This window comes from Aphelocoma coerulescens, chromosome 26, assembly GCF_041296385.1.
Source record: "Aphelocoma coerulescens isolate FSJ_1873_10779 chromosome 26, UR_Acoe_1.0, whole genome shotgun sequence".
NCBI lineage: Eukaryota > Metazoa > Chordata > Aves > Passeriformes > Corvidae > Aphelocoma > Aphelocoma coerulescens.
The window spans coordinates 2,156,317-2,168,686 of NC_091039.1; the positions used below are offsets into that span (position 1 = coordinate 2,156,317).

Here is a 12,370-nt window from a genome sequence, read left to right on the forward strand (position 1 = left end):
GCAAGACGCACATCCAGCTGTTGGATCCAGGGGTGTCTGTGTCCAGCTGTGCACATCAGATCCTGGCCAGGGCTGTCCTCTCCTTGCAGCTGACTTCTGAGGAAGAGGAGGCAGAGATGACAGAAATCTTTGTACTTCAGGCTGTGTTTGAGGGAATGAGCTTTGCTCCTGTCTGGAGTGTGACACCCCTGCTACCAAAGCCATAGAGAAGTGAAGAGGAGCAAGACAGGCTTGGTAACCTCAAGAACCTTGGTGGCAGAGCTGCTCCTCAGACCTGCTCTTGCAAAGGTGACAGAGAAGTGCAGCATTTCCCTAAGTGACTGCACAATTCGACTGGAGATCCAGAACCTTGGCTGAGGCGGGAGAAAGAAAATTGCATTTGCACTGAGCTGAATTCAATGCCAAGTGCCCGAGGTCCCAACTTCACACAGCAACTGTTCTTGAAGGTCACAGGAGCTCCTTTATTCCATAGCAGTGCTGCAGCTCCTGGCCTCAGCCATCGTGCAGGCTCTGGGCATTTTTATTTAGTGTTGCAGGCACAAAATCCATTAATTGAAGGCAGGTAGAGAGAACTGAGTAACCTGCTTTTGCTAAGCCAAGTATCAAGCAGAGTGATAAGCAATCACAGCAGTATCATCCAGATCCTGCTCTTTGCCCTTGGCTTCAGTCCCAGCTTCCCAGCCTTTGCTGGATTTGGTGCATAAACAGGAGCCTGGCCTACCTGCAGCACACACACGTTTTTACATAAATGATCCTTTCTGTGGGCTGTGCAGTGTGTGGAGGCTGAGCGATGGCTGGTGGGACCATGCTGAGGTTCCATGCTGTGCTGGTGTGGAAAAACAAAGGGGGTCTCTGAAATAATCACAGTCCTTTCCACCTCACGTGGCACGATGCCCCTCCTATATATGTTAGATGCTCTCTGCCAGCTGTGAGCCCTGTGATAAAACAGAGGATCTTTATTATCTGTGTATTATAAAATCATGGAATATCCTGAACTGAAAGGGACCCACAGTCCAACTCCCAGCCCTGCACAGACACCCCAACAATCCCACCCTGCGCATCCCTGAGAGCGGTGTCCAAACGCTCCTGGAACTCTGGCAGCCTCGGGCACATGCCCATTCCCTGGGGAGCCTGTTCAGAGTCCCACCACCCTCTGGGGAAGAACCTTTCCCTGATACCCAGCCTAAACCTCCCCTGGCTCAGCTCCAGCCCTTCCCTGGGGTCCTGTCTCTGCTCACAGAGAGCAGAGATTGAAGCTGCCCCTTGGGAGGAGCTGCAGCCCCAGTGAGGTCTGACCTCAGGCTCCTCCAGGGTGAACAGACCAAGTGTCCTCAACTGGTTTTGGCACCACCAGAAGAAGTGACTATTCCAGTACAGCCATCTTCCAGCAGCTCCCGGTGTGATGTGTCACAGGACAGCCATGCCACGTCCATCTGTCCTCACTGAGCACAGTGGCAGCCAGCAAAGCTTAGTCAGGTGAAGGGATGGATGGATGGATGGATGGATGGATGGATGGATGGATGGATGGATGGATGGATGGATGGATGGATGGATGGATGGATGGATGGAGGGAGGGATGGATGGAGGGATGGATGGATGGAGGGATGGATGGATGGATGGATGGATGGATGGATGGATGGATGGATGGATGGATGGATGGATGGATGGATGGATGGATGGATGGATGGATGGATGGAGGGAGGGATGGATGGAGGGATGGATGGATGGATGGAGGGATGGATGGATGGATGGATGGATGGATGGATGGATGGATGGATGGATGGATGGATGGATGGATGGATGGATGGATGGAGGGATGGAGGGATGGATGGAGGGATGGAGGGATGGAGGGATGGATGGATGGATGGATGGATGGATGGATGGATGGATGGATGGATGGATGGATGGATGGATGGATGGAGGGATGGATGGAGGGAGGGAGGGATGGATGGAGGGATGGATGGATGGATGGATGGAGGGATGGATGGATGGATGGATGGATGGATGGATGGATGGATGGATGGATGGATGGATGGATGGATGGATGGAGGGATGGAGGGAGGGATGGAGGGATGGATGGATGGATGGATGGATGGATGGATGGATGGATGGATGGATGGATGGATGGATGGAGGGATGGATGGAGGGATGGATGGATGGATGGAGGGATGGATGGAGGGATGGAGGGAGGGATGGATGGAGGGATGGATGGATGGATGGATGGATGGAGGGATGGATGGATGGATGGATGGATGGATGGATGGATGGATGGATGGATGGATGGATGGAGGGATGGATGGAGGGATGGATAGGGTGTGGTGAGCAGGGATCTCACTGCTGAGGTGCCACTGCAGCTTTCCTGAGGTTTGTTGGCTTTAGCTCTGTCTTGGGATCTGTTGATTTTTCCAGTGTCAGAATTGCATTGGTGTGTCCAAGGAGCTGCTCTGTCAGTTTAATAATCTCAGGAGCTCAAACCCCATCCTTTGCAGGCTCCCTGCCCTCCTGCCTTGCTTCCCCTGGTTTTGCAAAGCTTTTCAAAGAGGTGTCTTCATTCCTTCGTGGAGAGTAAAGGTGGTGCTTTTGGGCAGCTAGGAATGGAGCTGATGGTTGGGGGGTTTACAAAGTACTTCAGTTTCATACAGGAATGAGCGCTTGGACAAAATGTCCCGGGGTGCAGCAGGTTCTTTGCCAGCTGCAGCCAGCTCTGGGTCATCACAGAATCCCAGACTGGTTTGGGTTGGAAGATGCCCTTCTTGTTCCACTCCCTGCCATGGCAGGGACACCTTCCACTGTCCCAGGTTGTTCCAAGCCCCGTCCAATCTGGCCTTGGACACTTCCAGGGATGGGATGGCCACGGCTTCTCTGGGCAACTTGAATAGTGCAGGTAGATTTATTCATGGTGCTCCTTTTTCAGGAGAGACGGCACCTCCCTTTGAGTGCTTTCTGCTAATGAAATGGCAGAAAGGAACCCCCTTCCCCACAGACCCTTCCATCTGTCTTCTTCTGCCACTGCGAGCTCACAAGAGGACATGGGGAAGAATGTGGTGCTTTGTGGGACTGCTTTGCTTTGGGACTGGGATTTTGTCACTTGAACTTACAACTCTTCTTGTGGATGTTTCCTGCCTGCCCCTGCCCAGTGTTGGGGCTCCCTCCATCACTCAGCATGGGTTCTTGCTCAGGAGGGGTTCTTCTTGTGGCCCAGCTGCCCGACCTTCAGGAGGAAGGAGGGGCAGGGATGCCACTCAGGAAGCAACTCCGCAGCTCTCGGCATCTCCCGGCACCCACAGTGGTGTAAATGTCCAGCCCATTAATTCACTTTGGCATTACTGGGAACAGCGTCATCCTTGTGGCTCTGAGATGTCTGCCTGGCTTGTATCATCTCCCTGTTCTGCTTCCTCATGGCTTTTCTGTTCCTTGCCTCCCGTTGCTGCTGTACCTGTGCAAGCCCCCGTTTGTACCTGTGCCCAGTCTGTACCTGTACAAGCCCCAGTTTGTACCCATGTCCAGTTTGTACCCATGTCCGGTTTGTTTCTGTGCAAGCCCCAGTGTGGGGCTCAATCTCTGCCCTGTCCTGTGCCCCCCATTGCCTTTGTCTCCAGGAATTTCCTTCTGGTGCATCCCCACTGTGGGAGATGATCTCATTTAGACTTCTCTTCCTAAAATGAGCAGTTTAAGGTTCAGACTTGTCCCCTCTGAAGGTCAGAGATAAATTGAGCCCCGTGACAGAGAAGAGTTGAATCTGGGCGGGGATGAGAAATCCCCCCAGACCCCAGAGGTTTTGGCAGGACTGAGCCTGGGCAGACCCAGGAGCATCACTCAGGGATGAGGGACACAAGCAGACACAGTACGTGTCTCATGCTGTGGGATAGTGACACTTCAGGTGCTTCAGTCTGTGCCTTTAGGATTTCCCAGGAAGCTCTGATTGCTCCACACAGCTGCTTTGGCTTTTAGAAATACATGAAGAAAAGGAGTTCTTAAGAAATTCTCTGTTCCCAGCAGTGCTTTCAGAGCCTGTGTAGGTGGTAAGTCACTTGTGATAGGTCTCCCAGCAGTTCCCGAGTCCCAGAGCTGTCTGGGTAAACTAGAATATAATCCTGCTTTGTGGTGGGAAATCCCTGTATTTGGCCTTTTTTAAGGCTTTGGGGGCCTCTGGAGAAAGGGCCGATTCCCAAAATATCCGTGGTGTGTTGTCAGGCTTTCCCTATCCAGCACTCACTGCTATTAATTTCTTCTACTCTTTTTCTTTCACTAAACTCCCATTTCTGTGCCCATTCATTTCCATGATGTTCTCTCTGTATTTCTCTGTCCACTCCTCTCACTCTCTGCAGAATCTCCACCAGCTCAAACAGATTCACACTCTGAGGCAGATGAATGAGCAACTGCTGGCTGAGAACAGGGCTCTGACCCGGGTCGTAGCCAGACTTTCTCTGCCCGCCAAGCCCTCCGAATCAGAGGAGCTGTAGCTGCTTTCCCTCCGGCTCATCTTGCCTCCCTCTTCCACTCTTCCAGGCAGGTCTCCGCTCCCTGGCCGGGCTCTTGCCGCTCGCCTCCTTGCCCTCCAGGGTGTCTGATGAAGCTTGTGGCTCAAAAGCTTGTGGCAAAGGATCTCTGAATTCCAAGAGCATGGTGCTGCTGCCATGGCAGGGCTTTGCTGGAGCTCTGCTCACCCTGCTGGCTCTCGCTCTGCTTGGCAGATGCTGCTGCCCTTGCCAGCTTAGCATTGGGGAATGGCTTCGGGGTGGCTTGGCAGTGCCAGCAGCTCCTTGCCTGGTACTTTGCCTTGAAACAGACCCACAGAATGGTTTGGGTTGGAAGGGGTGTTAAAGCTCGTCTCGTTCCAGCCCCTGCCATGGGCAGGGACACCTTCCACTAGCCCAGGTTGTTCCAAGCCCCGTCCAACCTGGTCTTGAACACTTGAAAATAGGTGGTTTCTGCTACATGTCTGCTTCTAATAGAATTATTTTTAATTGGACTTAGTTCATGGAGAATCTGGCACTCAGCAAATCAGATTATCCAAAGTCAGGATGACCCATGTCGGAAATTTTCAGGGATGTTGTGAAAAACTAACATTTTAGACAGAAAGGGTATTTTTAGAAAAACTACAAACTGGGCTGTCCTCAGCAGGTTTTCTTGGTCACTTGAACAAGCTGCTTTCCTTATTTTAAACTGAAATTTTTGAGTCTGAGTCCACAGGCTCAGCACCCCCCTGCCTCCCATGGGCTGGCACAGGGTGGGGGATGCAGCAGGAGCCAGACCAGGAGCACTCTGTGTTTTCATCTTCTGTTTTAAATCCAGTTCAGGACAATTAATGTTTGAAACCCAGGCATGAGTCTTCCCTAAGCTTTGCCCTCACACATCACACAGTTAAATTACATCCCTTCCTGCTACTTCATTGGTTCAATGCTAAAATAAAGCTGTAAATGCTCCTTTCTTGGGGCCCTACCTGTCCTTTGCAGGTTAGTAGGGATATTCATATCCCTTCAGACACAGAAGTCGTCTGCTCTTGTGGGCTGGAAGTGGCACCACAGAATAAAAAGATCTATTCTTAGCACACAAATTATATCAAGGCTGATTAACCATAGAAACAAACTAATCAGGGGAATTGTGGCTTCCCCTTTCCAGGAGTCCCAGCTCAAGCCCACATGTGTGTCACAAGGGCTGGGAGAGTCGGGTGTCATGTTGTGTGCCCTGGATTGTGCAGATGGTCAGGTGGAATGATCTCACAGCCTCTCTGGTTTTAATCTGTGGAAGTATCCTCCAATCTGACCCTGCCTCATTTCTTCTCATAAAGCATGAGTTTAAATCATTCTCCTTCCCCACATGCTTTGAGATCTGAGAGGGAAAATTGGGCAAAATTATTTCCACTCAAAGAACTGATGTTTCACAACCTGCAGGTCACCTCTCTCCTCCTCCCAGGACGTGCCCATGTTATCACTTCCATCCCCCCTCTGCTCTGTCTGGCTGAGGCTCATTCTTCCCTCCTTACTTACAGGTTCGCAGTTCCCTGCCAGTGCCCGAGCTGGGGGAGAGCCATGGTCTGCGAGCTCTGCTGATTTATTTTCACCTCTTTTACTAGGTCTAACACAGGATGTTGCTGGTGTGTGTAAACTCTGCCTCAGTGGTGTCTGTGGACATCACAGCTGTACAGTGATGCCACTTGGTTTAAGCTCTGCCAGGTGTATCATGCTCTGGCAGCATTTTCCCAAATCCACATTATTTCTGAGGAGCCGTGCTCTCCAGTGTCACAGGTAACCCACAGCCCTGCTGCTCAGAGCAGCCTCCAGCCCAAACTCACTTTACACCGATGCTGCATCATGGTCAACCCCACCATTCCCTGGGGCTGGGCCCATCCCTGCTCTCATTCCTGTGAGACATCTGTAAAGCTGCTGGAAACTCCCAGCCTTTCCAGCCTGTTCCTGTGGGGTTCATTTCCACCTGACTTGAGGCTACTCTGCTTCAAAGGGAGGAATGCCCTGGGCTCATATTGTGTAGAGCTGATGTGGGGCTTTCAGGAAGCCTCAGTGGGCACTGGTGGAGCCGGGTTATGACCAGGAAGCCTGTCCAGAGGCACTGATTTCACATGTACTTACACTCCTGCATTTTCAGAAAAATGACACAGGTCACACAAAGCCCCCGTGTGAGGCTCCAGCTGAGTCCTGGACTGGAATGGTTCTCTCTGCCATCGTTTCTGGGAACCTGTGACAGATTCTCTCTACCAGAGCGAGTGTCAGGACTTCTCACGCCCGTTACCACAGCAGTGGGCACTGCAGAGCCACCCCAAGCAGTGACAGGGGCCTGACAGGGGCTGTCCATCTGCAGCCCCCCGTGGGTGGTCGGACTCTTGCAGGGCACTGGGAGGCACCAGTGTGGATGGCAGGTGAAGCTCAGGAGGAAACAGAGGAGTGCAGAGACATCAAGGGCTCTGCTGTGTCTCTGAGCTCCAGATCACTTTGGTGATGGCAATGCCTCTTCTTTGGCCATGAGAAATGGCACAAGGAGCCAGGAGTGCTGTTCTGGTGACAGCCCAGCCATGCTGCTGCACCTGTCACACCAGCACTGGGTCCAGGGAGGCACATTCAGCATCAGTGGCTGGAGCTCTGGCCAACCCAGCACATGGATTTACCCTTTCCACAATATCCCACCATGCAGCACCAACCCCTCCTCCCCCTCTGGCAAAACCTCCCACCTGAAGCATCCACCACCAGTGCCCCCAGGGATGGAGTTGGGTGTGTTGGGGCCACCATGGCTTGGTCCAACCATGGAAGAAGGGAATTGCTCTGGTGGGAGCTGGTACTGCCCACACTCAGAACTGCTGATCATGGAAGGACTGCAGGTGGAGGGGGGCAGAACATTGTGGTCAAAGCTGAAACACCAGGTTATGAGGAAGGAGAAGATTTAGTGCAGATTTTTAATTTGAGGGAATTCCTCCAAGGTGCACCTTGGCAGAGAGAAGTTGTGGCTGAGCTCACACAGGTTCTGTGTGAGTGATCCTGCTCGGCCCTGGGCGCTCCTGCAGGCTGGAGCTGGTCCCTCTGTGATCTGCTGGCACCCATGCTGGGAGTGACCCCTTGTGTGTCACACCCCAGACAGGAGCAAGGGGTCTCCTTCTGGTGCCCAGCGCTGGGAACAGTCCTGAAGATCGCTCACTGCAGCGTGGAGAGCATGGGAAGTCAGCGGGGTTTATGCCAATGGGAAATGCTGGAAGGGTCTTGTTGAAGCCATTTCTTCTCTGTGTCCAAAGTGCTTGGGCTTTTGTCTGTGTTGCCACCTCAGTTGAGCACCCAGGAGGTACCTACAGTGTCAGTGTGTTCTACCAGTGCTCTGGCCTCAGTATTTGTGACTGTATTACACATTTCTGGGGTCCCGAGGAGACTTGGGGATAAACTGAAGAGATTTGGCAAGGTCCAGTTCTAAATGAAGATTCCAGAACTTTGGTTTCCCCTCTAGTCCTGGCAAAATGGAAAAAGCAAATCAGGAAAACCAGCTTTATTGTTGTCTCCTGAGTTGTATTTAGCCTCTGGGCACAGGTTTGGGGTGAAACAGCTCAGAAATGGTTCCTGCCCTGCCAGCCTGGTCCTGACCTGCTACTGGGGCTGTGGCCTTGCTTCACACCAGGGGCTCCCTGGCTCGGGGCTCCCTGGCTCAGTGCTGTGCTCGAGGCCTCTCTCACCCCTCACGCCTGGCAGCCAGCTTGTGAAAGCTCTGGAGATGCTGCAGAGCCATGGAAGTGCACTGGGTGGAGGGGATGCAATGTCCCCTCTGGCCCTCTGAGCCCCTCTGATCCCACCCTGTCTTTGTCTTTCTGCAGATTTTGACAGAGCTGAAGTCGGACAACCAAAGGCTGAAGGATGAGAACGGAGCCCTCATTCGTGTCATCAGCAAACTCTCCAAATAGGAATCCTGAGCAAAGGCAGGACAAGGAGGGGTGTCCTACACCAGCTGCCAACCCCACCACCGAGCCCTACCCCCTTTCCTTCCCATCACGTACAGCAAGCGTTTCAGCCGTGGGATCAATGTCACACCTGCCTTGCCCTGCCCTTTGCTGTACATTCCCTTTCTACCCCTGTTTCCCCCCCAACACAGCCCCTGCCATTTTATTTTCTTTAATTTATGCATGTTGTGGTATCTTGGACATTTTATTCAAGGGAGAAATGTGAGGACTGGGTTTGAGCTGCCAAAACTTCCAGAAGCTCAGTATTTGGTTTTGGACTCTGACCTGGAGGGGAAAGCTCCTACTGTAAAAAGTGACATCTGAAGAACTAATCCAGCATATCCAAGCCCATTACAGGTGGGAAATGTGAACACGGGCTGGGACTCTGAGGATGCACATCAGCCCACTGAGATGTGGGACTCTGGTTAAATGTGGTGCTGTGAAAGCCACCAGAGCTCATGTTTGTCACAGGCTGATGAGCTGTTTTGCAGAGACCTCCTCTTGCCCCAGTAGACTGAGTCTTTTATTTAAGATAAGATTTTGAACCTGTTCGGTGACATCAGTGCTGACACTCAGTGTCAGACCCTTATCCCTCACTCTCCCTTCGCCCTACAGCCTGGGTGATCCTGTGTCATGCTGTGTCCTTCCAGGGCTCCTGTCTCTGTGGTTGGTAGCATCCAGTTGCCACCTGGACTCCTGTTCCCTGGGACAGGATATATCACAGGCACTTGCCGAGCTTTCTGAAGGATAAACTTGAACCCCTACAGAGCCTCTGCTGCTCTCACCTGTGTGTGAGCGTGAATCACCCTGCAGGGAACTGTGCCCATGCCAGAAACCAGCCTCCCCTTCCCAACAGCCATCTGGGGCATTCTCCTGCTGCCCCCCTGAAGGCAGAGCCCTATAGCAGAGTCTGGTCTGGTATTTTGGGTACCCTGCTTTGATTTGCAGCAGGTTTGTAGAGAGAGAATGCCAGCATCCTGTCCCACACACCTTGGAAAGGTCAGGGTGTGTCAGTGTCAGAGGGACAAGGAGCTGCTGGTAACTGAATCACCATAATGAAAGTCTTCTAACCTGTCAAAAACTTGTGATAAGCCTTGACCTTGAAGGAAACCTCCAGAAATACTCCTCTTTAATGTTACATGCACTCTGAACAGTTTGGAATTGTTCTCTCCATGGGCATTTAGACATTGGCTCCTCTCTCCGTGCTCTGTGACATCATCAGGTCTGTTGAGCTTCCCCTTAACAGACTTCTTTCAAACAATGCCTTCCCTCTCAGAGACGTCTTGCTGTATCCAAAACACTTTCCCATCTACATCCTTCCATATTTGTCCCTTCATCCCCTTTGTCCTTGGACTCCCCAGACTCTGTCTGGCAAAGGGCAGCAGTTCCTGGTCACTGAAGCTGGAGGTGGCCATGGAGCAGCTCTGCCATGTTCCCAAGCAGCTCTGCTGGCTCTGGCTGGGGGGGCTCTCCACTGTCAGAGAAATGAGATACTTGAACATGAGCAGAATACTTGAGCTTGCTCAACAGGGTAAAACTTATCTCTGTTGGGCACTCCTGGGATTTTTCGAACCTTTTGCTGGTTATTGCCTTAGAAGGCATCTTTATTTTCCTCTCCCTGAGGTTTTTTCTCGTTGGTTTTTTTTTTTTCCCTAATTCTCCATTTTTCCCCCTTCCCCTCCCTGTCCTGCCTGATTCCACCTCTCTTGCTCTTCTTGGAGCTGCCAGTTTTCCCCAGGCAGCTCTGACCACAAGTTGCTCTTCAGCTGGTGGAGCTGTTTGTGCAGCTGAGGCATCATTTCTCCTGGTACACTGAGGCCCTTCCTCTGCTGCTGAGCTTTGGGAGGAAGAGACCAAAGCTAGTAAAGGCATCAGGGTTTCTGCAGAGCACTGCCTAAGCCAGGCATCCTTTTTATATTCCTTGATTTTAACCCTGCTCTATTTAACGGCTTTAAGTCTTGAGATCCGGTCAATGCTTCCCCTGCACGCCGTTCCCTCTTGGTGCACTCTTTATGTGAGTACTTCTGCCGTTCTTGATGTTTTCTCTCTTGGTGACCCACTCCTCGCTTCAGCCTCGGGCTCTGGCTCTGGTCAGGAGATCAGGGGATCAGGAGCCCGGTCCCTTCCGTGCCACGTGGAGGAGGAGACGCTCCCCAGCTGGGCGGGTGCTGGGCCGGCGCCTCAGGCCACGCATCCCGGCAGGATGAGGAGGAGAGTTCAGAATAAAGATCCTGTTCTTCTCACAGGCGGGTTCCTGGCAGCAGGAAGAAGCCTGGTGTCTGTTTTAGGGAGAGGGTTCCACCCAATCTGACAAATCCATCCCGCACTGATGTTTTGCCCCTTCCTACCAGGACACTCGCTGCGCTTTTTCCTAGGGAACAGAGTGGGAAGGCTGTGGGAGGCTTGTTCTTCTGAGTGGCACCTTCAAAGCCAAACCACTTCAGCTGAAGTGTCTGCTTAGCACTAGATTCTCCTGAGCCCTGAGCCCCCACAGCTCAGTGTCCCTGATCAGCCAAAGCTGTGAGCGTCTCGTGGTGACGGCGCAACTGCAAACCAAATTCTTGAGAATGGATTTTTTTTTGTCTCACTTCATGCCTGACATAACCAGTGCACTGAGGAGGTGATGAACAGGACACCTCGAACCCTGTGCTTGGGGCAGGGTGCAGAGCAAGTAGGTTTTAAAATTGATCCCTCTTGGAACCAGAGCATTTGCCAGGCGTGGTCTCCCTTGGGGAACACGAGGGTTTTTTTCTAAGCAATTGCTTGGGGTGACTTAATTTTAATTGCTTGGGGTGAACCCACCTGTTGTGGCTGCGAGTTTGGTGATGGCTCTTTGTAAATAAACTCCTTGGAGAAGCAGGACTGGCTGATGAGATGGGGAGAGAATGTATTTTTATGCAACTTTTGAGTGGCCTTTCAAACCCTGAGATGAATGATTTGTTTTACTGGTTGTTGTTACATAGTATTATAAGTATTATGTGTTTGAAAGTTTGGGAATAATATTCACAGCTATGATGCTTGTAAACACAACAGTATTTATAAATGAATAAAATAAGAGTTGATAAAATAGAAGCTTTGACTTGGCTTGCATCTTTCTGGAATTACAAGTTGTTTGAGCTAAAATTCCCTGTTTCTCCCAAAATTCTTGTGGCATAACAATATCCATCATCCATAAAAGCCCAAATGTTCTGCAGCTACAACATAGATGCTTTTTCAGGGGAAGCTGAAATGAAGGAACTGGGATGCACATCCCTGAAAAGCACCCAGCAGTGGGAAGGTGAACAGGAGAGGGTCCCATCTCCTCCTGGGCACCACACTGCGGATCAGGCCCATCTCCCACTGTGGTGGCAAGCCCTGTGTTTGGTCTGCTCAGCAGTTTGGTCAGCACAAAGTGTGGCACAGGCAGGAGGTGGTGTCACATCTGGGAATCTGTCTCGGGTGAGGCTGCTGGAACCTCCACATGTTCCAGTCTTCTGAGGTGGTTGGTGCAGGTTGAGTTCTTCCCTTAGGGTTGGGGGTGTCCGGCATCCCTGTGGAGCAGGATGTGACTGTATGGACCAGACTCTGTGCTGGGGCGAAGAATTCTGTGGGGACCTTTGGTATTTCCCACCTGTGCCCCATGTCTGGTCCGGTCTTGCTCAGCTGGAGTTCAAAGCTGCCCAGAACACAAGTCAGAGGGAGCTGGGAAAGGGGCTCAGCCTGGAGCAAAGGAGGCTCAGGGGGGACCTTGTGGCTCTGCACAAGTCCCTGACAGGAGGGGGCAGCTGGGGGGGTTGGGCTCTGCTGCCAGGGAACAGGGACAGGAGGAGAGGAAATGGCCTCAGGCTGGGCCAGGGGAGGGGCAGGGTGGATATTGAGGGAAATTTCTTCCCTGAAGGGGTGGTCAGGCCCTGGCACAGCCACCCAGGGCAGCAGCGAAGTCACCATCCCTGAAAGTGT

At 52.0% G+C, this 12,370-nt stretch overlaps 1 protein-coding gene across 4 annotated transcripts in view; it reads left to right on the forward strand.

Moving 5' to 3' along the window:
• Nucleotides 1–11,503, forward strand: part of PPP1R12B (protein phosphatase 1 regulatory subunit 12B) — a 142,135-nt gene extending 130,632 nt beyond the window's left edge. For 3 of the 4 annotated variants that reach the window (XM_068995935.1, XM_068995938.1, XM_068995939.1), the window contains one exon: nucleotides 8,309–11,503. In XM_068995935.1, coding sequence (XP_068852036.1) covers nucleotides 8,309–8,395 — 87 coding nt within the window. In that variant the 3' untranslated portion in view covers nucleotides 8,396–11,503. The remainder of the gene's footprint in view (nucleotides 1–8,308) is intronic. The other variant, XM_068995936.1, reaches the window with a different exon arrangement.
• The last annotated feature ends 867 nt before the right edge of the window (nucleotides 11,504–12,370 follow it).